The sequence below is a fragment of the Symphodus melops genome (assembly GCF_947650265.1).
Source record: "Symphodus melops genome assembly, chromosome: 9".
NCBI lineage: Eukaryota > Metazoa > Chordata > Actinopteri > Labriformes > Labridae > Symphodus > Symphodus melops.
In genome coordinates this window covers 20,554,813-20,579,764 of record NC_136699.1, presented here as the reverse complement: position 1 = coordinate 20,579,764, position 24,952 = coordinate 20,554,813, and the positions used below count along the sequence as shown (strand labels likewise).

General features: G+C 40.4%; 1 protein-coding gene across 3 annotated transcripts in view; it reads left to right on the top strand.

Annotated features, from left to right (window-relative positions):
* Positions 1-229: 229 nt before the first annotated feature.
* The window catches only part of ppp3cb (protein phosphatase 3, catalytic subunit, beta isozyme), a 38,330-nt gene continuing 13,607 nt past the window's right edge, over positions 230-24,952 (top strand). Inside the window, exons 1-5 of one of the 3 annotated variants that reach the window (XM_079352392.1) lie at positions 230-578; positions 14,373-14,573; positions 17,998-18,122; positions 20,697-20,808; positions 23,886-24,031. In XM_079352392.1, the coding sequence (XP_079208518.1) occupies positions 389-578; positions 14,373-14,573; positions 17,998-18,122; positions 20,697-20,808; positions 23,886-24,031 (774 nt within the window). In that variant the 5' untranslated portion in view covers positions 230-388. Of the gene's footprint in view, positions 579-1,049; positions 1,197-14,372; positions 14,574-17,997; positions 18,123-20,696; positions 20,809-23,885; positions 24,032-24,952 lie in introns of those variants that run through there. The other 2 variants (XM_079352391.1, XM_079352393.1) reach the window with 2 other exon arrangements.

The following is a 24,952-nucleotide window of genomic DNA, read 5'->3' as shown; positions in this document are numbered from 1 at the left end:
GTGCGCTCATTTCCTGCTTGTGCGTGATATCTGCGTGGGAGTTCCTTCTTTCGCCATTCCGGGGTGTTGCCAGCTGAACATTTGCAGAGGCGTACTGAAGATGTACAGTCGGCTCGTATCTTTGTCAAAGGCATCACTTCGCCTTCTAACCTCCAGAGTCTTCATACCCCACCCCCTCTTTCACCAACATCATCTTGGCTACACTATAGCACCCCCCCCCCCCCCCCCCCTCCACACACACACACACCACCACCACCATCAAACAGCACATTTAGGATCCAAGCATGCACCATGAGCAGCTAGATTTCCGCTTATCCTCCCTCAAAGTCACCGCAGGCGCAGCAGCAGGCTTCCCCCGTCCGAGAGAGTAAAGAGATTCCACCGAGTGATGCCACTGCTGCAGCAAAAAATACACCAAGCTACCGCAAATACTCTGGACGCCTGTCCGGAGGACCCGACACTACAGTCTTGGCCTCTGACAGAAGAGAGAGCCCCCTCCCCACACCCTCGGCTCTGTTCCCGTCCTGACTCCAGGATGTCCGACAGCAACGCAAGTCCCGCCGATCGGGTGATCAAATGTAGGCATGCCAAATCCTGCATGGCCATTGAGAGCTATCTCTGTGCCAATATAACCTTATGTTTGTTGTTGTTGCATTCTTGTCCTACAATATTTATGCACGTTTTTTGTCGTTCGGACTTTCTTTAATCAATCTGTTCTACCGCCTCATAATAAAAGAAGCCTCTCTGACTCACGAGTCATGCATGTGTTTCTGAACCTTTCAGTGGAAGGATGGAGGGAAAGTGAAAGGATGGGGGAGGAGGGTATCCAGACCTATACGCCATAATCAGGGTCTTCCCTCATAAAACTATTAGAATTCACCCCCTCACCGAGGCATTACCCCATTTTCTAGCAGGGGGAAGTCTCTTTCACTATAGCAAATGCTAATGTGCGACACCCTGTGCTGCATGATCTCCATTTACGCGCTCCACTCCTAGCGGTGGTTTCGTGTTACTGAATAATACTCTACAGAGACACAACCGGGAGAGTGGTAAAGGGAGGAAAAGGCAGGCGGGGAGAGAGAGAGAGAGAGAGAGAGAGAGAGAGAGAGAGAGAGAGAGAGAGAGAGAAAGATGAGCATCTTGTTCCAATGAAACAACCAGCAGTGTGACGATGACAGCGAAAGGCAGACATAAAGGTAAATAAATGTTACAAATATCTTGCGATCGTTGGTGTTTTGTAGATATGTGAAAGGTGTGACGGAGTGATGATGCATGTAAGCAACGATGCAAGAAGAGAGGGAGGGTAAAATGCTATTGTGGGCTTATTACTTGTAGAGACCTACAATTTGTGAGTTTCCTGCCTAATAGTGCTCATATCGTTATACTATGTCCTGGTTATGCCTGTGTACATCTCAATGATGGCCCTGATATGCTGCCGCTATAGCCTACCTCGAGGGTGGCCTACATTTTCGATGTAGTTTATTTTCTTTCACAGAATCAGAAAGAAAGTCAGGTTAACAAATGGTTGAAATAGCTTGAAGGCTGAATAATTTGCCAGGCCGAGTGCGCACCTTCATGTCTGCGAGATTGGTTTTAATGGTAAAGGCAATTAAAAAAAATACAAGCATAGTTTACTACAATGACGCTTAGTGTTTATTATGGATTGACGTTTTTTTTAAGTCGACGTTTTGAGGAAGGCCTGAATGTCAGTTGCAGATCGTGCTTCTCCCGTGAGTATCTTTCATTCAGGTCTCCATAGGTCTCCCTGGCTTCCCCCTCTTTTACCCACATTACCAAATAATAGCCACAGTTGTATTTTGGGATGCTGCACTGAATATTAAAGCCCATAGCACGATGATGATTATGCATACAGCCCTAATGGTGTAATTCTATCACTGGATTATGGAAAATTTAACGTGTTTATGAGAGTCTGTTCCTGCTTTACGCGTGGGCGGCTACAGTGGAGTCGAGCAAGGGCTCCGCTCGGGTTATGATCCAAGGAGCTTGCACAGATTGTCGTGCTTGTCGGGTCACAGCAAGGATGGCATGGCAGTGGCGCTCCAAACACGCAGTCTGTCACATGCAACGAAGCCTTGGTTTGCCGTCTATACTCTCAAGGTCTCTCTGTCGGAAGAAACGGAGCTGACAGTAAGGATGCGTTGCACGGGCATGTCGCGGTATTCCGTGCGTGCTTCGTGATTGAACGGGGGTGGAGTGGGCTGGGGGCGTGGGGGTTCTTGCAGTTTTTGCACGTAGGACATCAAGACTGAATGCACCTATTGCATGGCTGGGCTGTACAGTACGTGTGTAACCACATGGATGCAGCCTATAGTGCAGAAGCGTTGCTACAAATGTGGATCCGGGAAAAAGTCCGATCAAACCTGCTTATCACTTTAACCCATTTTACCCAACAATCTGCAGCTTCTGTTAGTAGTGTAACATATATTTTCTCGTTTAAGTGTGTTGTAAGATGGGTCATTGAACCGAAATACATCTGAAATAGACATGCAGCAAAACAAGTCATCAGTTAGGTGAGATTGATTTAGTGTAGAGTGTGAAAGAAAGGGAAGGAAGGGGCATCAGGCATCACTTTTGGTGGATGGACTGTTCCAGGTAGTTCCCCACATTATTGATTTTAGTGAGAGAGAGATGAATGCACAGAGATGGAGCCAAAGGACGGAGCATATAGTGAGAGGAATGGACAGAGGCAGCAAGTGTGGGGGCGAGGTGAGTGAGAGAGGTAAGGAAGGAATGGATGTGACAAGGCCAGGGTGAGGCTGAAGTTACAGAGAAGGAAGGGGGCATGTTTAGAGATTAAAAAGAGGGGGAAGTGATTGAAAGAAAGACAAGGTGATGTTTCATACTTCAGAATGGTTCGACAGCATATTCTAAGTTGACCAATCGACTTCTCACACTTTTGTGAATGATAAATCATGAAAACACGTATGTGTAGACAAACTTGCAAATTCTGCCTCTGATTTCTCATACTACACCCTTGATTGTGTCCACAACTGGACAACATGAATCTATTCATCATTGGTAACAGATGCAGTAGTATTCATTGTTGTCAACGCCAAACCTGTGACTATGTCATCACCAAGGAAACTTGGATGTTTGATATTGTAGGAGCAATTTTGTGTTTATTGTTATTGGCATGTCATTTAGTTTAGATATTTCTTGTATATTATTTTCCACTAGGGACACTGAAGGCACGGGGGTGTTTATATAGGAGCATAGGTGACAGGAAGGGGAGGGAACAGGTAGGGGGAGCACAAACAGTTCTCACCAGACCAGCACTCATGTCAGACCAGCACTCATGTTACCACCAGCACTAAGAAAAACCAATGGAAAATGGTATGTTTTGTTCTCATTTTATCATCATCAATTCACTACAATAAACCGTCAAGTCAACAAGAATTACAACTGGACTGTCATGATTTGCCTCTGCGTTAAAACTTCATCCCTGCCTGCCTGTTAATGGCAATCAAATAAAAGGACGGACAAATTGGAAAATTGCCATTACAGATATTTTGACGTTATATTAACTATCACCATGACAGTGTTACCAGTAAGTGTGAAGGCATTCATACTGTGTATTGAGAGAGGCAAGATACAGTAAGGAGGGTAGCTAGTAAAGGCCTTCAGGGTAGAGTTAAAACATGTCACAGAAGACGCTTAGAAAAGGAAAAGGCAAAAAATTGTGCTCAAACACTGAACTGTCATTAAGTCGATCATGACAAGGACATTTGAAAAGTCTAACACTGCATTATGGTGATTCGTGATGTGTCATCGATTGCACAACCTCTGGCTTGTATACCTTGCTTCCAGCAGAAGCACATGATAAGTAACAATAAAGATGGCTGCATTCCACATATCAACTACTCAGTCTCAGCGCCCATGAATCGCGCAAGCTCGCTGGCTCACAGTCATGGGTTACTGGGACACTTGCAGAGCTTGGAGCTTTCTTTTCTGTGAAACAGATTGATTGCCATTCTTGTCCTGGAGTGGTACAACCAGTAAAGCCACAACACGCTTAAACAAATGTAAGGCTCAAGCTTTCATGGTAACAGATTGATATATTTTAGGACTAGCTTAATTATATCCATTTCCTGTCTTTTTAATTTCAGTGCCTGAAACAGACAAGTACTGTATTATTTGGCCGCTATGTAATGAGGCATGTATGTGATAACATTAACAAACAAATGAAAATAGGAGATCTTTTAATTTATTAGACACATTGGTACTTTAAATGCTTTTAATATGTATATGATACTGTATATAGAATCCAGAAGTTCTAATATCAACTCATGTATGCTACCTAACCAATAAAAAATGATTGATGTCATAAAGAGAGAATTTTCAACTTCCCATTAGATTGGCCAGCCAAGAATATCCCACGATATTAGTACATCATAATTGGTTAATTTTGCTGCAGATATGCGTCAGTAATACATGATTTATTTCCTAGCATTTCATATGAGTTTCATTGTATCACATTAGCAGTTCTCTTTCGCCAGCAGAGAGCGCTATATGGACAAGCGCTATCACTACCAGTGTCAAGAGGTGATACACGTAAACACAGAGTTACTTTCCAGTTGAGTGACTGTGACTGTCTCTTCATTATATATCTTTTACACAAATGTTTGATAACTGCATTTGAGGGCTCAAAATGAATAACATGTATATCTATCTGTACAGATCGATTATATAGATATAGATATTTGCAGATATTTTGGAATGGATTATTGCCCAATTAAACCCATATCCGACAGGCCCTGCTTACCATTTCTATGTGCCAACTACAACAGTACACTCTACCAACAAGAGCCGTTTTTAAACTAGCACTAAATCCTGGGAATGCAATTCAGAATGTAAATAAACTTGACCTAACTGCAGGCGTTTGACTTTTCATAAAGTATGAAAAGTGAAATTGAGTGATTTGAAGTTTGTAAAGGTCAGTACACATTAAGTCGAGTTTTTGGTCACATAAGCAGACTTCTGTTGCTGCCTTTATTTGTCCTCATTCTTTAAACAGGTCAGGGGAGTTAAAAAAAAATCAGTTGTCAGTTGTTACATTATCACTCTTAAGCTATCAGCTGCTACACTACTTGGCATACTGTCTGTGCATAATGCAGGAAAGCTACACACAGATAATTTTGCTGCCAAATGTCTTTCATAAATTTAGTAGGGTGTGCTACTTTGATTGAATATAGATATCAGATATTGTAAAGCCAAAGCTTTTATTACTTTTACATCTATTCAAGACAGCTGTTATCCATTGCTCGAAGGCTAACATTTAATAGTTTACACAAAGTAAAGCAACACCTTCTAGCTCTGCAAGGCTGTGTATTTGAACTACTGTCTTTGTCCTAAGCAACAGGGGATCGATTTATGACTATGCTATGATATGCACCCTTTCAGCTATACTATCGGACCTTCTTCTGGTTGAGCTAAACAAAAAAATAGTGAGTGGCAAACTCAACCAAACATGAACAATTATACAGCTTACCAACATTTGATGCATACTCTAGCCTTACTTTTGGTACAAATCTGATACACAATGTCCCTTTCGCTTATGGTAAAATCGGAAGGCAACACAACTTCTGCTACTATGCATTTGTACCATTTATCAGGATGTTCAACTTGCAGGTCAAAGCAAGAACTCTGGAGCATGCATAGAACGCAGAGGCCAGCTTCGGCCCGACTGAGTTCATTTCCAGCCACATTAGCTAGTGTTACGACTTCAGCATGTTCACATACATTTTAGTAGCCCAGTTTTGGTCGGATCAACTCTCTAACTGGTTGTAAATATACTGATTGTTTGAATAGATTGAAATCCTCCTCTAACCAAGGCCTAGCTCCCTAAGTCTCACATGAGAAAATGTATCCATAGACAGTAATTCCGTTACAGGGTTGAAAAGCAATATTTGTCGTTTGAGAGTTCTGACCTTCAAAGGTATCAATGAGTATGTGAAGAGTATTTACTAAGGCTAAGTGCATATCTAAAATGCACTCATGCATATATCCATTCATGCATGCAGAAACCCTCATGCACGCATGCACGAACTCGCGCACACACACACACACACACACACACACACACACACACACACACACACACACACACACACACACACACACACACACACACTCACTCAGAGTGCCCACACAGGCAGAGCACACAAAGCACAGATCACCTCTGGCAATGCCATGGGCTAACTGGGCATGTTTCGTTTGAGTGTAACATGCTGTCCCATTCCCTCATAGTCCTCCTCAGAGCGATGTTTAAACTATGTTTGCTGTGTGTATGCATGTTTTTGGGGGGGTTGAATGGATTTTTGTGTCATCCTTGTGAGCAAGGGTTCCCACCTTGGCCAGTCTGTGGGCCTTGTGGGGAGGGTGGCAGGGCGAGGGCTATTTATAGAGAAGGTACTCCAGAGAGAGAGAGAGAGAGAAATAGAGAGAGGGAGAGAGAGAGGAATTGTCTAATGAGGACATGCTGTTAGGGGATGGGCCGTTGTTTCTGTTGATTCTGTCTGTGCATGTGTGTGTGTGTGTGTGTGTGTAAAGATGCTCCATCATGTGTGAAGTGTGAATTAATTGAATGACTTCAAACACATCTTAAGCTCCCCCCCCACCTCACCACCACTACCGCCTTCAAAGACTCATGGAACTGTGTTAGCTGATCTGGGTCATAGATGGTAAACACACAGACACACACATACACGTGTGAACCACCACATCACTTCTCTCTAATGTACCTCAACCTTTGCTGTTCCTCCCTCTTTTCTAAATCACTGCTCCATTTTTTCTCCTTCACTTTAGTCATGATGAAACAGGCAGGAGGATGAACTGAGGCCTGTGTATATACAGTATACCTTGCAAGCTATCTCACTGTTTCCTGGCTTCACTAATCATGGCAATTTAAACCTCGCTAATTGGCCAAACAAAGCTGGTTATCAACTCAGTTAATCAGCCCATAGTGTCTTCGATGCTAGTTCACATGAATGAGATGGTGCATATGAACAAATCACAGACATGAGTCTGCTGATCCCAGGCGTCATATTGTAGCAATGTCACTGTCTTTGTAAGTCTATTATTGATCAGACTGTATCAACTGTGTTGATTTGTTTCACTGATACGTATAGTTTAGCAGCGTGTCTAAAAATTGAAGTAGAATAATATTCTAGCTGTATCCCCTACTATTGTAGGTGATGCAGTAGTACAGAGCGATATGGACCTAATTAAAATGAATATGAAAGCTATTTTAAAAGTGATTTTATATAGTGTATACTGTATATTATCCTTCAACTCACAGGTAGCCTATAATAACTACAAGGCTCTGTTTGTCTGTCTTTCTCTGTGTGATGATTTAAATAGAGCACAAATAAAAACTGAATTTATATGAACTTTTTCAGTTGTAAAATCATAAAAGAAAGACAAAGTCGAACTCTCGATAGTCTCCTCTCTCGCAATCAGCTCACAGAGCTCCTCGATCGAGATCTGATTGGTCATTTCTTTCTTTAAACCGATCTCTTACCCTGAACATAAACCGCTCCAGAGGAGGTTCAGCATAGGTTACTGTGGCAGCCTTCTCTGGAAAGAAGTGAACAACCTTTGTAATACTGAACACCAAAAGTTCAGCCGGAAGTTTCCCCAATAAGCATTCATCTTGCTTCGTAGTAGAGACCCCTGATATCCAGAGGTGTGTGTGTGTGTGTGTGTGTGTGTGCGTGCGTGTGTGTGTATGAGGTTCTGTAAAGGGCACAACAATCACATGAAAACACAAATACATGTAATTCTTTCTTGTCAGTCTCAGTTGATTTGCACCTTACAGATATAGTCTGATGAATGTATACATGACTGCATGTTGCACGTCAAGGGCTTTATTCTCTGTGCTTTTGAGGTTAGTTTTTTTGTCACTTTTTTTTGCAACTTATTGCAATTTAATCCTACACATTTATTCATCAGCATCAAAGAGAATTTAGTTTTCTTTCCATTATCTAACAACTCATTCATTGAGAAACCTTTGTAATGCTTTGTTTCCATTTAATCATGTTTTGGAGCAGACAGATCATTGGTGACTTCTACAGTCATCTCTGCAATCTCTCTGTTGTCTGTCACTCCCCCATCCTTTCCTAGATTGTGAACAGTGGCCCATATGGTATTAAAACTGATGAAATATCAACATAATTAACTTTAGCCATTAGGGAGGGTGCACACAATAATGAGATGATTCTGATCAGATTCTGCTCTGTTAGGCTATTAGGCCAGCCCAAACAAATTTAGGAGATTTGGTTGAAAGCTGTGTCATACATTTTCTCACAGACTCCCCCTCACAGCGCTGCTGAGCTGGCAGTTTTGGTGCTTAATAAATCCCACACAAGGGAGCTATGGAGGAGGGTCCAGAGGACAGAACCAGTACAAAGAACACTAGGAAGAAGCTAAAGATACTTCCCCCTCTTTACTCACCTGACATCCCTCTGTCTATCTGTCACCTTTGTAATATCTCTAACATCAGGCAGATCCCGTCACAAAACGATGCAGAAAAACTTAGTTCATGCATTTGTTACCTCCAGGTTGGATTTCTGTAATTCTCTTTTATCTCTGGTAAATATCTTCAGCTCGTCCAAAACGCTGCAGCTACACTGCACTGACTAGAACTATCTTTAAATTTCAGTTACTAACCACATCTTTTTCTGGGAGCTCCTGAGCTCTCTTTGGTTCCTCGGGACTGGTGAGGATGGCCTGCCCAAACAACCCCCACCCCCCCCACCCACCTACCTATCCTATCCTACCCTTCTTTCTGCACCTTATCCCATCTACCCCATCCCATTTTCAAGCCCAGCATAGTTTAGCAGACGACTGTTCCGTCATGAGCCTGGGTCTGCTGAAGATTTCTGTCTGTTAAAGGGAAGTTTTTTCTTCCCACGCTATGACGGATTAAGCTGGGCTCTTGTAATATAGCAATAAAAGGTCCTTTACCTGCTTTTTGTAAACATAATGACGAGCACGGTCTTGTACCTGTTCTTTTATGAAGTGTCTTGAGTAACACTTGTTATGAATTGACGCTATACAAATAAAGATTCATTGATTGATCAAGTCACCTTACATGCACAACGTCCATTTTATTTGCTGATTTGTAAAAAAAGACAGTGAAAAAGGAATCTTATCTTATCACATTTTGTCACTCAACAGAAAGGTAGCATTTATGGTCTGAGGTTGTCACATGACAAGCTTGCACTGTTTATGCTTCTTATTTCTGTGTGTTCTATAAGTGGAACTCACCTGTGCTGTGTAAAGTCACTGTGAATATCAACAAAAGGAAAAAGAAAGAACATTTATTGCAGACCACTACTGTATGGACTTTTAGTTTGTGTCCATTTTGGCAACCCCCATGGGGTCATTAAACATTGAACACTTGTAAATAGTAAATGGACTTGAGCTTGTATAGCGCTTTCCTAGTCTTCTGACTATTCAAAGTGCTTTTACACCGCAGGTCACACCTACCCATCCACACTGATGGCTGGTTATATGGCCCATCAAGAAACTAATTCCATTCACACACATTCATACAGCCCTGACGCAGCAGGGGGAGCAATTCAGGGTTAAGTGTCTTGCCCAAGGACACATCAGACATGTCGCTCACAGGAGTTGACCTTGACCCTTGACCTTCCGATTGAGAGACGATGACTCTCCCAACTGATTCTTTAACATGAAAATTAAAAAAAAAAAACTTTACCTGCCCGCTAGTAATTTTCCTCAGAAGTAGAAGTGAGCTGATTCCCCTCCTGCGAGTGGAGGAAGTGTTGATATTTATTCCCTGCAATCAGTGCATAGATCGTAATACATGCGACCGCTACAATGTAAATGCATGTAATTAAAACCATCTTCATGGATGTAATTAAGCAGCTGCATTATGTTCGCCAGTTTGCTTTTCCTGCTCTTTTGTTGATAGTGTGATTCAGTGTATAAAGGCAAATATTCTCATTATAGCGTTGTATAGCGGACTCTGTTGCTCCATCTATCACTTATGCATCGTTCTTTTTACGTCATGTCTTGCCTCAGCAGTCCTATCATCCCCCGTCTGACAGGGATAGATTTCTGGCTGCAGAAATATACATAGACCATTCTAAAAATACATTTTTTGAGTAGAATTTAACATGTTTACAGCCTGCTACAAAAAACGACATAGGTCTGATTAGATCATGTCTCGATCAGCACACACTGCACAGGGGGCTACATTTTTGACCACACATGTTTTTATTTTATGATTGATAGTAAGGCATGTAGCTGACATGATTGAGAGGTAAGTGTAACGGTTTGTCAAGCGCCTCAGCTCCAGCTCCTAGCCTGTTGCTAGGTATAAAACCAGGATTGGATGATCTCATGTTCTACGCTGTGTTTGTCCTTGTTTAATGTTGAGCAACCAGATTTCAAGGTTTGATCCTATCCTATCGTTTTTATCTTGAACAACCTCAGTTTTGTATAATTCTAAGTCACCTGGGCACTGATTTTATCAATGCCATGCACCTTACACATGCACCGCACAGCAGGAGAAAACCGGTGTTGGATGTGCTCCGATGACTTCAGTTTAGGAGAAGGAAGAGTCTTCTGAAATATCATCTGTTTCTGGGTGAATATCACTTTAAGGTTGTTTGGACAAACAAAGGAAAAGTAAAGATTAAAAATGAGGGTGAACAACTTCCTAATCCTGCCCACTCATGCATGGTAAATGTTTCAGACACTATTTCCTGCTTCTTTAAAAAATCTGTTCTCCCAGGCTTGCAAACATTTTCCTTGGGAGCTTAAAGGAAAAAGTATAACGATTGAAAATATAAATAGATACAAAGGTATAAGGTTGATAAAAGATTGTGCCATTTTTGTTAAATGCAGGCCACTTGGATTTTTAAAAATGTTCAGTACAGTGCATGTGTGAAAGTTGCTTTAGAGAGAAACAGGATTAAATTTAATCAGATGTTTTAAAGCGGAAAGGCCAATCTAAGAGCCAGCTAGTCATAAAAATTCTGAGTTATATTGAGTCATATGCTTTTTGGTATCTAAGTTCACTAAACTACAGCACATTGGCGGGTTGCTCCAAAGCAGTCAAAGACTGTGTTGTACATGTTGTACTGCAGTGAGTGTAACTTCTTCTGTACACACTGAACAAAATCTGATTGTGATTGAAATTTGATAATATTGAAACAGTTTGGATACACTTCTGACTTTTAGCAGCTCAACCTTAGATTAAAATGTTCTTTCCCTCCTTGCTAATGCTATACTTGTACATTACAAACTCATGAATAGAATTAATACAATTCACTTTAGCAACCAGTTTTGTAAAGGAAACATGAGGATATATAGGCTAAATCAGCAAAGCATGTTTGTGATTTTTAAACATCATTATCTTGTTGAAAATCTTCTCAGAAAGGCACCGTTGACCTAGCGGTTCTCTTTTCCAAATATATATTTCCTGTAGTTTTGTCGCATACAGATTGATGTACCCACATCCTCTTTGTGTCTGATCCGTAAATAAACCTCAGGACAGAGTTGCAGCACTTTGCACAAGCGCTTCATGCAAGCGCTCTTGAGTACACAACCATTAGTAGGAGAGAAATTCCTGCTGTAACCAATAATTGCTTTATGTAAATGTGTAAGAATCCTCGTCTCATCTGTACTTGATTTTTATGTTGAAAAGCTAATGTAAGGCTTTCTGCATTATGCATCAGAATCTGTGTGCCAGACAGAAAATATGAATGCAGACAAAATGTGTTGACATTGAATATATCACAGCTCCCAGCTGTACAAGTGATCCTTAGATGTTTAATGTTTATGGGCCATCTGGCATGTCTGGTTGATGTTTGAGTTTGAATCTTATGTCTGTAAAGCCCTAAAACCAAATATCATTGAGGTTTTTTACAAAACATGACAGAAATAACAAAATGGATAAAGATTTATGGAAAAGCAAGATTAAGAGTCTCCTTCTTAGTTTAATGTGTTAAACTATAATTTGCTTTTCAGCACTAGAAAAAAAATAGATACAGATGAGCGGTTTAGAGCTCTACTACTGACTGGCTGCAGTTTCATATACCCTCAAATGATAATGCATATTAGAATTTTTTTTCTAAGCCCCGGTTCTGTCATAAAAGCTATTATCAAGCATTTGCAGTTCAAGTCATCTTTTGAGTTTTTGGAACTTGTTATGTGGTGCTATAAAACAATATAAAATGCCATGATTACCCACAACATGAGCCATTTACCTTCCATAACTTCAACCATCAATCAATAACCACCACACTCTTCATCAACAGCAGCAAAACTTCAACTACTGCTAGACTGGCAAAGATCGTGATACAAAAAGACCTTAAATTGGCACCTCAAAGTGCCTGTCCAAGCAAAATTACATTTCTCCCACTTATGTGTCAGATGTTGTTTTTTAGTTGTTGTGTTTTACAAAGTACAGTAAATGTAAAATTAACAAAGAACCTTTATTAATAAAATGGAACAACAAGATCTCAGCACCATGGGGAGCAGAGCTTTCAGCCGCTCTGCTCCCCAACTCTGGAATTCTCTCCCATCAGACATCCGTAACATCGATTCTTGACCACAGTTCAAATCAAGACTCAAAACTCATCTGTTTCATGTAATTTCACTTCCTTTTTACTATGCTACATGTCTGTTGTTTTTATTGAGTGCTTGGTAAGGTGTTGTGAAATAAAATGTATTATTATTATTATTAGTAGTAGTAGTAGTAGTATTATTATTATCATCAAGCTCACAGATCTTCGTGCACTGTTATGGAGACCAACCAAGCACACAGTGACCGAACTATCTGTTCAACTATCATGCCCACTTGATAAGCTTTTTAGCCTACTTACCTTTTTAACTTAGACGTTATATTAAAACAGTACATAAAGTATAAGGAATGAAAAATGTGCAAATTGGTAAAGGCACCACATTTAACATATAACTAATAATTACTACAGTGTAAATCAAGGTAGAAAAAAGTATGAATACAAAGATAAACTAAAATTGATCTTTCTAGTCATAAAAAAGAGGAATTAAACATTGATAAAAAGTGCACATTTGAATGGTTAAAGTGGTGCTGTTTTAAGTCCAGCTGCTAGGAAAAAGATGAGAAGGAGTAAGAAGTGTCACTTGTTTGATCCCTACAGCAGTAAGAATGTTGAGGCATAGAATCGAAGGAATTCTGGATGCTGGCTGCTGCAGGTGTAGAACTTGGCAATATTGTTACCAAGTCCAGAGTCAAATCTTTGTTGAGGAAAAGATCAACAACAGAAAACCATAGGTACCGTCTTTGGTAGCACAGGGGGTGCCAAAATCATCACAAACCAAAAGGACTCTTCAAGTTATTGAGTAATACTGGTTAAATGGTTTTAGTGGGGATTGGTTTCATGTGGTTGTTGAGCTACCCTTACTGTAAAAAAGAAAAGGCATGGCATTGAAATGTAAAGATGAAGCTCAAGCTAACTGAAGGCTTGTTGTGTAATGTTAAAAGGACAAAAACGAGAGGGAAGGAAGGGGCAAAAGAGGAAAGTGCAAAACAGCGACAAAGTGACAGAATGGAAGTGTGTGTGAGAAAGAGAGAGAGGCCTAGTTTTTAGTTTGTGATCTAGGCCATTATCTGTGTTAGCACTGGTGGGGATCCAACTGGCTCTGTGGATCCTGCATAACAATACCTTTTATGAGCTTGGATATGTGTGCATTCCACTGTAACCTCTCACACACACACACACACATACACGTCCAATCATGCATGTTAACACCATTGTGCCATACATGATGTACGCATGCGTCCCTGCGCCTCTGCCTTTTGTTTCTTGCCATTGAGTTTGTGCTTGTTAAGATCTGCTCATCTCATCTGTGTGTGTCTGTTTTGTTGAGTGTGTCTTCATATGTGTTTATGTTTCCCTTGCACGTGCAGCAGTGCACTCTTGCTGTATCACCCCCGTCGTCAGTCAACCCCCCGCTCCATCAGCACCCTGAGGGCCTTCATTATGTAAGAAAGACATTACTGCAGAACAGAGGCAGAGATGCAGAGAGACATTACTACAGAACAGAGGAAGGCATCTCTGATAACTCTTGCAGCCCTTGTTTCAACCCACCTAGGCCTCCATAAGACTTAAACGCATGCTGAAGCCACGTGCACACACTAAAACACATGCAGTTATGCAAACACACACACACACATCTCAATCCATAATCGCATAAATATAAATATTAAAAAGGACCTTGTTTGTCTCCTCCTGTTTTTGTCGATCTTTGATCCTCCTCTTTTCCTATTTTTTAAACTTATTCTTCCTTTCTTCTCTTCCCTGTCCTTTTTCATTACTCCCAAACTCCTTCTCTAGCGGTCCCCTTCCCCCTGGCCCACCGGCTAACCATGAAAGAGGTCTTTGACACTGAGGGCCGGCCGCGGGTGGACCTGCTCAAAGCTCACCTCACAAAGGAGGGCCGTCTTGAGGAGGCCGTGGCACTGCGCATCATCGACGAGGGTGCTGCCATCCTGCGTCAAGAGCGCACAATGTTGGATATTGAGGCACCAGTCACAGGTATGGCATAGGGATGAAAGATAACTTGGGTATTAGTCTTGAATTAAGAGTATTAATAGTGCGGTTAGAATGTCCCTCACAGTGAGAGGCCCTGTCTGTCGGGGTGGGGCCACCTTAAGAGGCAGGAAATTACATCAAAAACCCAACGTGGAAATGACAGGCATGAAACACTATGTCCAACTCTAAGTTGACTGTGTGACGTGTAGTTTGGCATATTCAGAGTATTAACAACAAAGTAGGGAAGAACATACTGGTGAACAGAAAACATAATGAATGAGAGTTGTGGCTCAAAAAGCAAAGTTATCTGCTATTATTTATTAATTAAGCATTTTCCATTCATTGAAATATTAATCTGCAGCATGTATCAGCCACCCTTTAATATGAACTGTCACACTTCACTGAGAAAACCGATTTAAAGCCACATGCCTTAGAATAGTAAGCGCTGTACCTTTGGTAACATTGGCATGTATTCCCTTGCCAGCAAAATTACATGAACCGCAGAGAATGGCAGAGTGAGGAAGAGGTGAGTGGAGATCGATGAAAAACCAAACCGAATACAACTGTTCAGATTGGGATACAGAAGACAGATTTCAAATGTGTATTATTTTCAAATTTGTGTGTTGTATATAAAATTGTAAATGATTAGGTGCCCCCGCCATTACATCAATTTATTAAGTTTCGCTCAGTGGAGTCGATAAGATCTACGAATATATCTATAATATATCTTCGACAAGGGATTGTTTTTTTGACCTTCCGTCGCTCTGCTTTTGGGCAATGAGTTTTCTGTGTGAAAGCATTGACTCAGTGGAACGCCCTGCCAAACGATATGAAGAACTGTCATTCATTCTGCAGCTATACACACAAACTGAAAGATCTGCTAAAAGATGCTGAATTCTGTAACCACTGATCTTCATTTATACATTTAAGTGTGTCTGTTTGTGCGTGTGCATGTGCTCAGTGGGTGTTTAGAGGTGTGTGTAGATAATCTGCCATGTTTGTTACAGACGTGTTTTATATTTTGTATTACAATGTGATGTTTTAATTGTAACCGAGGGACTGCAGATGTAAACTTGCTCTGAGCTAACTCTGGTGCAATACATCAAATGGAAACATTTATGTTTAACATTGTACATGGTCCCTTTACATATAAAGTTAAAGTTGACTGATAAAAAAAAAAAAAACAGACAAGCAGCAAGGTGGACGCAGGCGCTGTCAACCTTCTGACACACTATAATGTACCTGTGTATTCCTGCTTGTGTGTGTGTCCATTTATGCAAATGGGAGTCGTGAGGTAATTCTGTGTGGGTTGTTTTGCCCACGCATTGTGGGAACACAGCTCGGCTTTCACAGGTACATGTTCCCCCGGGACAAGTACAGATAGACAGGCAGATGGAGAGACAGCAGATCACAAGAAGCTTAGAGCAGAGGTTCTCAAACCCGCTCATTTCCAATGAGTAACATGTTGATGCCCGTTTTAAACTTCTTCACTTTTACAGATTCTGACACTGAAACACCCACCTGAGAACTGGCGTTGATTGGCCAACACATTTAAGTGATAAAAACTATCAAAAAAGTGTGCAAGAGCTTATATGGAAGGCATTATCTGCATCTAATGTTGAGGACATACTCTGAAGAGTTTGATGAAGTATTTCATGAAATGCTCTGAGATTGTCAAGTAAACAGACTGATCTCTCAACTGACAGGCTTTTAGGATATCACATAAAGGCTCCTGGGAAAAAAATGAACAGCTCAATGCCATTTAAGCCATTTTGCATTCCTGTTTTCTAGTTCCAATAAAAGTGAATGCTTAGGAGTAGACACAGAATAACACATTAAAGGCCGGGTTGGTCATTTCTGAAAACTAGCATGATAGCATTCCCTTCGTGCTCCGCCTGCACCCTCTCCTCCCCTCTCTGCTCCCTCAAAAGCTGCACCCAGGGAGACAAATGTTGCTTGTGAACTTGGTGTGTCTCAAGTTTCATCAGCAGACTTGCAGCAAGGCACAGAACTACTGGCAGTGTTTGTGACCGACCCAGGAGTGGAGCGCCACAAGTGATGGACCACAATGATGACCAGTACCTAAGGACCTATACACTCAGACACCGTTATGCTACTGCCACACAGCTGCAGGCCTGTTTACGAAAAGCGAGGGGTGCTAGGGTTTCCAGACAAACCATTCACAATCAACTCTACCACTTTGGCTTAATGCCAGACGACCGCTGCAGGTTACTACACCGACACCAAGACATAGTGGACACAAGATCATGTGATCTGGACAATGCTGCAGTGGTCTACAGTCCTTTTCACTGACGACTCTCGGGTCACCTTGCACAGTAATGATGGTCGTCAGCATTGCTGGAGAAGGCAAGGTTAGTGATACGTCGAGGTCAACATGGTTCCTAGGGTTCGCTTTGGTGGAGGAGGTGCAACAGTCTGGGCAGGCATCACCAGATCGTAGATGGCTCAGTCACTGCACGTTCTTACCTCAGAGACATCATAGAACCCATCATCGCCCAATTCCACCAGCACGCCCCCAACTTTCTGTTCATGGAGGATAATGCTCCACCACATCATGTCAGAATTGTGAAAGCTCGACTTCAGGAAGTTGGAGTGCTTCATATGGTATGACAAGGAATGTCCCCTGACCTGAACCCCATAGAGCACGTCTGGGACCAGCGTAAGCAGCGACTGGATGCTCGTACCCAACCCCCTGTGACCTGGCAGAACTGCATGTAACGCTTGTGGAGGAACACATTGCCTCAGAACAACATCATGAAGTTAGTTAGGAACATGAGACGTCGCTGTCAAACTGTCACTGCGTCAAATGGGGGAAACTGACTTTATCAATCTTGGTTATTTGGGGCTATCTTTGTTATTGTCTAAATTGCTGGGGGAATAAATATTGCACTAATGAAAATGGTGCTTCTTCTCATTCATTAATAGTTATATGAAAGGGAACTATGACTTATTTCATTAAAATTCAGACCAAATAGAAAAAACACTCTTGTTTTTCTGAAGATGTTTCTGTAATCTAAGACAACACATGAGATCATAACCATATGCTTGAATGGTATGCAAGTATTCAGTATGTATGTATCAGCTGTAAACTGTCAATGCTGTTCAGCAATGATATTATTAGCATTTGTGAGGGGGCCTTTTCAAGATCCTTAATGCATCCCGTTGTAGTATTTAATTAAAGAATTGAAATTAATTATATTTATTTGTATTACTTTTTTTTAAACATTATGATTTATTGGAAAGATGGGGCACGTTTGAAAATAGACAAACAGAACATCGATATTTTTGCAAATGCCAAACTGTCTACATGGAGCCACGTAAGCAAGAGACTACTTTACTGAATTGTAGATGCCTAACCTGTGACAACTGGAAACTCAGGTCTGTAAATGTGTATTTGTATTTTCAGTGTGTGGAGATATTCACGGCCAGTTCTTCGACCTGATGAAGTTGTTTGAAGTGGGAGGTTCTCCTGCCAATACACGCTACCTCTTCCTGGGGGACTATGTGGACAGGGGCTACTTTAGCATTGAGGTAAAGATGGAGGTTTTAAACTGGACATACTTTGCTACCCAATGTATTTCAACATGTCTCTGTATATCCTGGCACGAACAAGTATTTTTTATTGTACATATGATTGGCTTACAACACAATCACTGTCCATGTTAGTGTAGAAATTAAATCTATGTCACATTCTCCAGAAGCATGCTGTATTTTACCGCGGGAGATACACAGTTGATACACTGTGCTGTGTCAGATGTATTATCAGTCTACCAGAGTGTTTACTATACTACTATATTACCACATTACATTACATGACAATGTACAGTACGTCTACAAATGTACAGATACAAAGGAAGGACATTTGAAATGATTGGATAATTAAAGTCAAATATTTGATTAAAAGGGTCTGATGTGCTGCCAACAGAAACATGTGGAGAATTGAGAAGAGATAGTTTGTCCAGGGGTTAGTTGGACATTTGAAATGTTTAAGAGATGTTAGTGCAATAGTGATTTTATGGTTACATTGTCTTGCAGAAATGCACTTAAAATGACGGGTGTGTAGTTTAACAATATTTCTGCTACCTTTTTTATACACAGAGTGCACATTGGCAGGAGCCTTAATGACATAGCTTAGGTCATTTTGTTTAGTCGAGGGAACACCCAATTAATATGATGAACAAAAGGACAAGATGAAAGCATGTTCAGAGATTTTGTAGGCAGAAAGATGTAGGACACAGCCACATCTGTTCTCATTTCATTTTTCCTGTTGATTCAATCAGCAGGCTTCATCTGGGATGAATCTTATCAAAATCGGGAATGTGTCTATCTTTAGACTTTTGGGGTGGACCAGTTTTCAGGGATGGCCTGAAGTGTGATGTCTACACGAAACAACTCGAATAAATATCAGTTATTTACCCACACTAATCATTTCTGCATTAGAACAAGAGATAATGGAAACATTAGCTTGATTTTTACAACACAAAAAGAAGATTTATGTTCACATTTCAAAGTATTTAAAAAAATGTATGCATACTTGTAGTCTAACTTTTAATGTTTATTTCCTGGCACATTATCAGTTAGTTAATCACAAGTAAGATGGAAGGCATGACTCTCCTAATAGCCTGTCTTATGAAATAAATGTGCATGTTTTGACTTAAAATTTAAATAAATAGAGGAATAGAGAAAGATACTAGCAGCCTTTGCAAAAAACAAACAAACCCCTAATAGGTGGTTTTAAACTTATTAAGTCATTTGTGAAGGCAATCACAGTTTAGAGATTTTGGGGTGGCCAATCACATCCCCTGACCACCCCTCTGGAGACACCCCTGAAAACTAATGCTGCGTTCATATGCCACTTGCCACACTCCGAGTTTCCAAGTTGGGAAGTCATTCTTCAGACTTTGGTGTGTTCACGGGATTTCAGCACGGAAAGTCATAATGTGGTAACAACAACACAAACCAGCGTTGATGCTACAAAGACGATTTGTGATATGGAAATGTTGCAAGTTAAGTTAGCCATGAGTAAGGTCCTTTACCTGCTTTTTGTAAACATAACGATGAGCATGGTCTTGTTACCTGCTATTTTGTTAATGTTAACAGACAAAGAGTAAGGTGCTTTACCTGCTTTTTGTAAAGTGTTTCGAGATAACACCTGTTGTGAATTGACGCTATACAAATAAAGATTGTTTGCTTGATTGATTGATTGACAAGTTAAATTTGAGCAAACAGTTGATGTGCAATACATGAATTAATTAAAAGTATGTTAAAGGTGCACTATGTAGATTTGGTTGTGGAATTTGAAAGTTGGAGAAGTAAAACAATTCTCTGCTATATTTTCTGAACTAAATACACAAACTTTTTTCAAAGGACAACATGTGTCCGTAGAATTTGGAGCTAAAAAGCTACCAGGAGAGTTACAGTTTTACTGTTGCGGGCCCCCACCATAACCTCTCGCATAGCATTTTCCTCTGAGGACAGTTTGTGATGAGTGTTATGAACAAAAAACACAGAATCTGTTCATTTCTCCAACTTTCATATTTCTCTACCAAAATTACACATAGTGCACTTTCAACATTAACAAAAGATATTTTGCCTCCAAAATGCTGACGATTCTGATGTCTCGTTGGCAAGTCGAGCCTAATTTTTTTTCGATTCCGAGTTGTTCTGACTTGAGCATGTGTTCATATGCATTTTACTACTCAGAGAATCGTTTTTCCAAAGTGTCCCACACCACATGAATGCAGCATAATAATCATATACAATCACAATGAAAATCATTATCGGTACATCATTTACAAATGTTTATGAATAAATAAATGGAAAGGTCAAAATGACAAGTTGTGTTTGGATCAAAATCATAAAATTCTTCTTTGATGGTAGCATATCTGGACTTTCCTGAGTATACTGTAAAACTACTGTAAGCAAACACTTTAGGAAAATACACATTTCCAGAGCAGTACTGTATATCTAGAGTAAATGTATATTAGCTGCAATGATTGCTCTAAAACACTGTAACAAAATATTTGTTTGCAGGTTTAACAGCTTTGATATGCATTTTCTCACCTCTAATCATGTTTTTGTTTCTCTCCCCCTGTGATCCTAAAGTGTGTGTTGTACCTGTGGTCACTGAAAATCCTCTACCCAAAGACACTCTTTCTTCTACGGGGAAACCATGAATGTAGACATCTGACGGAATATTTTACCTTCAAACAAGAATGTGAGTCATTCTGTGTTTTCTAAATGTAATATGATCCTTCTTTCTGTTGTTTTCCTTCTTTAACATCATTATCATCCTACCCATCGAAATCAGTCCTTTACATGAGAACTACTGAAGCAAGCAGACACAGTTTGTACCACAGTATGAAGTTATATCTTTTACTCAATTCATCTGCTGTAGTGGACGACTGTTTATTTGACCAAAGAAAGAGATCCTTCATGTTAGCTATACCATCTGTATGTTGGCTGGCATAAGTATGTTGAAAACCAAGCTTTAAACTTCAAGTGTCAAATGGCCACTTGTGGCTGACTCTTAACAGACGCAATTACCATTAGGCCCAAAATTAACCACGTTGAATTGGAAGCCATTTTACTTTGACATCAGGCTCATGGTAGAAAGCTCAAATGCTGTAACGTTATTACTGCTTAGTGTTGTAGTACTTGCAATCGGTCTTGGTCTCGAGACAGGTCTCAGGACAACTTTTTGAAGGTCGGAATTGAAAGTATTTCTACTCAATCTTATCTTGGCCTTAGACAGGGCAGACTCCAATTGAAATCAAGACCAGCCAGTACCACCACTGAAAGGCTGTTTTTGTTCCTTGTCGAGAGCTTGAGAGCTCAGAGAAAAAAATGTCAGGTATTCAGAGGGACACAGAGAGAAGCAGAGCAGTGAGGAACACATGAAAGCTGGACAAATGAAGAAGTACAGGTAAGACTAAAATGAAGCTATAAAAACAGCCAAGTTACTTGGTTAGTAACTTAAAAATGGAGAATATGGAGAGTGCTACTGAATAAGACAGAATTACCTGACAGAGCAGCGGTGTGAAGAGCAGGCTTTTATCGCCAGGTTGATGAACTGAGCGGAGACAGGTGTGCCTCATCTGCTGCTTTGGGAGAAGCCAGCCACACCCCCTGCCACACACTTCGCTGCTGGAGAAAGACAGTGGAGAGGGTGGCGAAAACACTGACAATAAAATCAAAACAGAACAACAACAAATGTGTTTAAAAGTTAGGACAGTGGCAAAAAAAGACTTGAAATGTTATGAAATGCTTCAGAAAATGTGATTTGATGTGATTTGACGAAAGTGTGAAATCCTGCAGTTTGTCGAGTGTCCGCTTGAGGCTGAAGTTACAAACACACCCCATTCAAAAAAAAGAATTTCCAGCAGAAATGAACATGTTTACCGCCTAAAAATAATATTGGTCTCATTAGTTATTGTCTTCATGGGCACACGTGTACGGGAGTGTTTTCTTTGTAAGCTACATGTTTTAATTTTATTAACAATACATGCTGTCCACAATTGCGCTTATCGGCCATTCAACTGGTTAGTTTCAAATAGTTGTGTGAAACCTTGAAACATATTTTTGCCCTTTTAGTTGTTGTTTTTACTTTGAACTTTTTTTAAATGTACTGTATATGAGTACAATATACCCCCATAGAATACTGAGTACATTTATGGATTTAAAAAACTCAAAAAAGTTCAAGTGAAAAGTTATTCAGTTATATTAATGTGAGTAAATATCGATTGTTACTTATAACCTTGGTTGTACCCTACTCTATTCCTAGACTCTCACCATCGCTACTGCACTCTTTCTTCCTCCATTTAATCTCTCTCCATCTTCCTCTTCATATTTCCTCCCTCCCTCCCCCACTCTCTGACTCCCTGACTCTACTCGTGTCCTGTCCGAGAGTGGGTGATTAGCACCAGTTTCATTTGGTCCAAATGATTGGCTCAGGGACCTACTCCTCTGTGTCTGATTGGCCAAGGGACAAGGAAGCTAATTTCCCCTGGTGCTTTTGGTGAATAGTGGTCGCCCTCAATTACCATCTGCTGTGTGTGAGATGTGTAGTTGTGTGTGTATCACAAGTGTGTACAAGTGCATGTACTATGACTGCATGCATGTGCAAGACTGTCCCCATAAATGTTTAAGTGTCCGTAAACAATGGGCTCTTACTCTCCACCAGTCAGATGGAGTGGCTGACAAACTCACCTTTTCTGTCATCCGCACATAATTTCTCTTTGACTGGTGACTGGTAGCTCATGATACTAGTTTTGATGAGTGGCTGTGTCTTCTATCCTGACACTTCATCTTCCCTCACTCCTCCTTCTTCTTCCTCTTCTTCTCCTGTCTGCTTCCACCCATCTTTCTTCCACCATTTATTTGAAATAAACAAATGATTCTTCTTGTGTTCTACTAAAGAAGAGGAGCATTCAGATTAACAAGATTATGCCCATATACCCGACTGACAAAAGTACAAAATCAGCATGGGCCTTAGTTGCCACTGCAACCTATACAGCATCGCCATGTTCAACAGACCCAGGCTAAAGTTAGCCAGGTAGCATCCATGCCGATAATATACCGCATACCACATGGCGCTATGGGCCCCTACAAACCAACTGTGTAGACTAGGGGTGTCAAACTCATTTTGGGTCAAGGGCTGGATGGAAATTTAGAGACTAGTTTTGCTCACATCACTCAACACATTGGTGTAGATGTATTATAACACCATGCTGTGAAATGTACTTTAATGATGCTTACATGCAATTTCAGTCATAGAATCAATCACAGCTTAACAACAAACCATGGGTCCAGATAAGATAGCTAACATAAGACACACAATAATTATGCTAATTAATGCAATACAGTGCATTCTCTATGCTGCTTCCTGGTTTAATGTGTGCCAAGTTTTGTCCTCTGGAAACAGTTTTTGTATGCATAGGTCGAATGTAGTAAGATGCTGTGTCGTGTCATATTGGACATTTTTTTCAGCAATGTTCAGTTCTTCTCTGTGAATAATGCTGCAGAGATAGATGTATAAACTAAATAAATAAATACTGCCAGGTGAAAATAAATGTGTTTGAGAAGAACTGTAGAATACTTGTAAAGCCTTTGACTGAATTGTTCAAATCTATCCATGTTAAAGTGTCATCTTTCTTTGTTTCCTGCCCTCATGCCACTGTGGGTTTGCGTGTGACATTTAACACTTCAGTTAAAGGAATAGATATTACATTTTCAGGCTGTTCAAACACACCCAGTTAATTGAAATGTCTCTTCCTCCCTACCAACCATTTCCAGGTAAGATCAAGTACTCAGAGCAGGTATATGATTCCTGTATGGACGCTTTCGATTGCTTACCACTGGCAGCCCTGATGAACCAGCAGTTCCTGTGTGTGCATGGGGGGCTCTCACCGGAGATACACACGCTCGACGACATAAAGAAGGTACAATAAGAGGCACACACACACACACTTACATTGTTGTAAAAAAATACTGCCAATTAAAGTAATACACAGTATGTGTTATCAAAATGAGACCAAGTTGGACCCTCTCAAAAATGTGTACCTGTTGAGTGAAATAAATAAAGAAGTAAAATGTAAATGTTATTTTTGGTATAACAGTGAAAAAAAGGAATCAATCTGTCTTTATTTGTAAAGCGCAAATTCATAACAAATGTTAGCAAATCACACTTTATAAAAGACCATATGCTTTGCTTTATCACAAAACACCTGACATTAATCCATCATGAACTTAGTAACATTTAGCAAAGTTACAAGGCAAGAACAAAGTTCCTTTTAAGAGACAGAAATAACGGGCAAACCCGGCTCACAATGAACAGCATATTATATACTGTATATATCAGGACTGAAACGCTTTCTGTTTCTCATTTTGTTGATAACAGACTTGCAGTAGAGTTCTGAATTTGCTTTATTTTCAAAATGTACTTTTCATTCAGGAGACTGTATAGACCATAGATTATATTTCTCCTTCCTGTTTGTTTACCGTCTCATTTTTTTTTTTTTTTCTGTTTATGGTGTTTTCTGACTTTTCTTTTTGACCATTGGGGGCTTCCCCTGAGAAAGATATGTTTCTTGTCACAGTGCTATGAACTATGGGTAATTATTTCACACAAACTCTGCAGATTTGCCCACAGGGTTTCATGAGCGGGTGAGGAGGAGGACACAATCGCAGTAATAAAAGATCTATTCACAGGAAAAGGCAAAATCAAAAACTTACAACTTTAAAACGTAGTCCAAAGACATCATAAAACACAGGGATCCACGAGGAATCAACCAGGAACATACAACATACCAGAGGAAAATACCACAGGTGCCACATAGGACACCACAAATGACAAAGAACTG